This window comes from Pavona decussata, unplaced genomic scaffold, assembly GCF_977016875.1.
Source record: "Pavona decussata unplaced genomic scaffold, jaPavDecu1.1 SCAFFOLD_125, whole genome shotgun sequence".
In the NCBI taxonomy this organism is placed as follows: Eukaryota; Metazoa; Cnidaria; class Anthozoa; order Scleractinia; family Agariciidae; genus Pavona; species Pavona decussata.
The window spans coordinates 1,007,501-1,012,891 of NW_028145539.1; the positions used below are offsets into that span (position 1 = coordinate 1,007,501).

The window sequence follows — 5,391 nt, forward strand, 5'->3', positions numbered from 1 at the left end:
AACCCTTATGCGAGAACCTAGTGATCTAAGAACATCTTGGAAGATATTTGCCATTTTAATACCCCAACATATAAGGATATGTTTTGCCGGAGAAATCAAGCAGGTTCTTTTCAGGTTGGTTATCCTTAAATTATGATATTTTGAGATTGCAAATACATACTTCATATTACAGAGAAATACTGTAATCAGTTGGGGTTATTATAATACATTTGTAAATAATATTACTGTATATTAATGACAAAAACCCAAGTTTATTCATTTTTTGGCAATCGACAACTATAAAAATGAAGACCCCAATTTAAACCCTATTTAGCCTAAATCGGCCAATAAATACCCCAAAATATAAGAACCTTTTTGCAGTCATTGCAGTGATTGTTTTTTTACGGAATCCACCATATCTATCATGATAGAAAATTATCAAAATTAACACAATTTACATATAAAAAAGTTAACACCAGTAAAAACCCTTATGCGAGAACCTAGTGATCTAAGAACATCTTGGAAGATATTTGCCATTTTAATACCCCAACATATAAGGATATGTTTTGCCGGAGAAATCAAGCAGGTTCTTTTCAGGTTGGTTATCCTTAAATTATGATATTTTGAGATTGCAAATACATACTTCATATTACAGAGAAATACTGTAATCAGTTGGGGTTATTATAATACATTTGTAAATAATATTACTGTATATTAATGACAAAAACCCAAGCTTATTCATTTTTTGGCAATCGACAACTATAAAAATGAAGACCCCAATTTAAACCCTATTTAGCCTAAATCGGCCAATAAATACCCCAAAATATAAGAACCTTTTTGCCAGACTTCAAAAAAACTAGGCTCTTACACGCGGGTCTTTACTGTATTACAACTGAATATTACATACAGGAATCGAGACCGTCTTCTACCAAAACTTTCAGGGAGCCCTTTGGCTCCCAAACTCATAGGCTAGGTTGCCCAGCAGTTAAAGAATGTTCACCCAAATTAGATCAGTTACTAGATGAATTAATAAAAATTTTACAGGTTAATGAAAGATTAATTAAAATCAATTAACATACAAGTGAATAAAAGTTTTAACAAGCAAGGAAAACTGTCAAGTTTATCAGTTTTCAGTTTGGGTATCAAGGAAAAAGTTTTAAGATGTGGTCAATAATTATAGAACTCATTGTAGTTTACAGAATTTACTTGGCCTTAATTTTTCGTGAGACTTCATGTAGGCTGTACATGTGGCACAAGTATTGAGAAGATTCTTTGTGAACACCACATGAAGTGAAAAATGTATGATCAAAACACTTTCTGAAATTTAGATGCTATTTTGATCACTGACTGGCCTAAACATACAGAATTGAGCTATTTTGCCTTGTAACCTTGCACACAGCACAAGAAATTAGAGACGATTAAAATTTTCCATGTTGACTATTTTGTAAAGCTTTTTAAAAGTGAATATAAAATTGTGTGATTCCAGAAAATATCCATACCTCCCCCATGGAAGGTTTTTTGGTTTGAACCCTTCCTCTCCTCTGGAATTTCTAATTAACCTTCTTACTTTCCCTTATAGATTTTGGTTGTTGAACCTCCCTCCCCCCTTCCCCTTGGAATTTCCAATGACCTTCCGTGGGGTGGGTTATGGCCATTTTCTGGAACCACACATTCTCAAGTGAAACAATTGGTACAAAAAAAATGTTTACAAAAAATTAAGGGGGGGAACCCTTAACTACAAAATGGTTGCTACAGATGACTTCTAACCGTTGTATCTCGGAATCCCTTAGCATCCTGGGTTTAGTTTTTGACCAAGTTTGTTCTTGTAGAGGTTGCATTCAGTTTTGGTAGACATGAGCATATTTGGTAAGTCACGTGACCAGAATACAAAAACCGTATAAATTAACACAGCTTACATCTTTCTCTGTTGAAATTAATGCTAACGGATAGAGTGTATTGAGAAGCAAAATCTGTAGCATGGATTTGTTGAAATCAGTGTTAGTGGAAAAGCTATGACATCATAAAGTTTTTGTGATGCCGCAGTTTCTTCAATGGATTGAATTTCAACAAATCCATGCTACAGATTTTGCATCTACCTGTTGGCTTTTGTTGCATTAGAGAAAGATGTAAGCTGTGTGAGGTTATAAGGTTTTTGTATTCTGGTCAAGTGACTTACCAAATATGGTCATGACTACGGAAAGTGATGGTAATCTGTCATAGAAGAAACATAGCCAAAAACTAAACCCAGGATACTAATGGATTCCAAGATATGATGGTTAGAAGTCATCCATAGCAACCCTTTTGTAGTTAAGGGTCTTTCCCCTTAATGCCTTTTAGTAGAGGAACCTTTGTCATATGACTTGGTCATGTGTAAACGTTACTGCTAAATTTATTACTTAGTGAAGTTATAAATTGTGACAAAGTTTTTACAGTAATCGGGCAGTTTTTTGACATGAAAAGGACTACAAGTTTGTAATTTATTGTATCAACAAGCCTGTGTTACTAATTAAAAATAAGCTTGCAAGATGGAATAAGTATGAGAAAAAAAATCCATATAGGGGGGCTTTCCATCTGCTCTTAAATCCTCCAAGCTGATTCGTCTTAAGTCAATCAAGAAGGAACACTCCTTTTTCACTTTTAATGGCTGCCTGGTACAAACCATCCTAGGTTCTGGGTTAAATAGTAGGGACACGATGCTGTTGGTAGAAACGGACTTTCCAAGAAGAGAACATTGGTTTTTGCAAGTCATCATCCAGCCATCTGAGTTCCGCTGTTTCGTCCTTTAAATTTCTTATTACTGGAGAATCTTCAATCACAACAGTTGCAGGCTTCACTGGTTTTGCCCCTTTCACAGGACTGTCTGTGATTTTGATGACTTCAATGCTTCTCTGCAGGTGGGAAAAAAATTCAGTACATTTAATTGAAAAGTAAAAACATGGATAATGCAGTAATTAATATTAATACATTACTTGTTGAGAGACAAAACAGGCTAGAGCAATTGTGGAAGTATGCTGAGGCTAAACATCAATCATATGGCCAAGTATCGGTTAAAGTTGCGATATATCAAACAGTAATCAACATAATGATAGTCGCAAGTACCTGACTTTCTGCATTATCCAGGTATGCTGTTGGTGTGGTTTCGGGTCTGTTCTTCTGGCGTTTCCCCAGTGGCTCTCCGAATATTGAATGCTACACAGAAATAAATTACTTCATATCATTACAATGAACAATGCAGTTTGAGAGTTTTGAGCAGGACAAATCTAGATGTACATGTATGTCAGATGTAAAAACACTACATAAAATGAACACGAGAGGGGGAGGGCTTACATTTATTTTATACAGTTAAAATTTGTTCACTTAACTATGGTGAAAATAAAACATAAAAACACTACTCATCTTTAGGGTATTCATTAAGATTTATTACAGGAGTGCATAAGGATTTACCGGAAAGGCACACATAGGGCCATCCCTCCCTTACTAAGGAGATCCAGGAGATTTTAAAAATTCTAAAGCTGCAGATAATTATGGATTCCTACAAATTATTTCAAGCTTAAGCAAACATCCTTCAGTTTCCAAAAAGCAATCATTCTTTAGATCTAAAATGCCTTTAATACCATATAAACAAAGCAGACACCTGTAAAATCAAGCCCTGAAGGTGTGGGCCTCTAGGGGGTCCCCCCACAAGAAAATTTTGAATCAAAAGGGCAATGACAGGAAGGCAAACTTATGCTCACAGCAGTAACAGAAATGGCCAGGAAGCAACAGCGCAGCTGTAAACTGTAAACTTGGGTAAATTTTACCAAGGTAAATTGTTTTCCACTAGGTAAAAGTCTGTAGTGTGACCCAAGCTAATGTAACTTTTTTGTCAACAAAATTTAAGTGAGTGTTGGCTATTGCATTTAATATATGCCCCCCCCCCCCCCCCCCCTGTTGAGGAACCGCGGAATTTGTCAGGGGAAAAAATAAAATAATGGATTTCTTATGGGGGAAGGTCAGCAAAACACAAATTCCTAAGGGGAACAAGCCCCCAAAATTTTGAGTTATCTAGCCGGGAAGTCTGAAAATTACATGGAATTCTTGAGGGGATAGCCAATTTTCTTTTGGATCAAGGGTCATGAATAGAGAGGCTCACTGGAAATCGCATTTTCAAGTATTTCTGATTTAGATCAAATCATTATTGTTAACTTACATTTAGTTCCAACTCTGATGAATTGTCACTCTCGCTTAGTTCTGCCAAGCTAGAAAGAAAAAATTCTAAGTTAACCAAATTGAATTTAAAATGAGTTGTCATCAATGGCTTGTGCTACTCATTTGAAACAAGAACTAATACACCAACTAACAATTTCACATAAAGATTAATACAGTATAAAGTTCAATAGGCAAGAATGTCAACTTAGTGGGTAGGCACCTGCTTTTGTCAGCTTAATTAGACCACGTGCATGTATGCAAAAAAGGAAATAAGCTTACGAGTGTGTTTTAATTTATGAAATCTTATTTATCGTTGTCAGACTCATTGTCACTTTCATCGCTTTCCATATGATTGTACCTTTTTTCCGAATTCCTACAAAAGCAACAAACAAGGCTAAGAAATTTTGGTGCGACAACGAACTATTTGCAATGCGATCAACAGAGCTTACCTGAACCTCTTTCTCCTTTTTGTTTCGGCGTCATTGCCTGAAATAAGCAAATTTATGCATTCTAGATTATAAAAGTCTAATTTTCTTGAACTGAAACAAATTGAACAAGAACGATGGCCAAGATTTTACCTTCTACACAATCCATGGCGGTGTCTCGTGCAGCAAAGCAACAGCAGCTGAAAGCTGGTAAAGCTGAAATCTGAAACCTTGCACATGTGGGAAAGAAGCAAAACTCCTGTTGTGTGCGTTTCTCAAACGTCCAGAAGCCATTTTGCTGCTTTTTAAAGCACGGATGAAAGCTTGCATCGATAAATACAAAGGGATGGTTTTCTTCTAAAACTGTAATGCCATCTGCTGCAAAAAGCGATGAAAAACAGCTCTCAATAAGCTCTCAGGACGTCAAGACACGAGTCTGAAAATTCGTCCGTCCGAGAAGAACTGGCACTAGAGAAACAAAATGGCCGCTTGACAACACGGAACTCTCGTGCCCATAGTAGGGCTCTTTTCCGGATATTTCTGGTGAAGTTAATGATTTTCAGATAGGTAAAAGTCTCATTTCTTTGTTATTTTTAAATTTTTCTATGATCCGAGTCGATCCGAGTAGATCCGAGTTGATCCGACCCGGACTGGTGATCCGAGTCGATCCGGTCCGACTTTTGTACCTGCCTGGCCTGAATTTTAAGTGAGGAAGCCTGAATTGTTATAAGCCTGGCGGTTTCTTTCAGGTTTTCTCGCCACTTATCTTCTTTCCTTAACTTTCTTTATTTTTTCCATC

General features: G+C 36.4%; 1 protein-coding gene across 1 annotated transcript; it reads right to left on the bottom strand.

Moving 5' to 3' along the window:
• Positions 1-387: 387 nt before the first annotated feature.
• LOC146469298 (uncharacterized) lies at positions 388-5,014 on the bottom strand. Its single transcript, XM_085123565.1, has 5 exons — positions 4,746-5,014; positions 4,617-4,653; positions 4,169-4,217; positions 3,079-3,168; positions 388-2,867 (listed from the first exon to the last, which is right to left on the bottom strand). The coding sequence occupies exons 1-5, from the start codon at positions 4,759-4,761 to the stop codon at positions 2,655-2,657; spliced, it is 405 nt and encodes a 134-aa protein (XP_084979691.1). The 5' UTR covers positions 4,762-5,014; the 3' UTR covers positions 388-2,654.
• Positions 5,015-5,391: the final 377 nt, after the last annotated feature.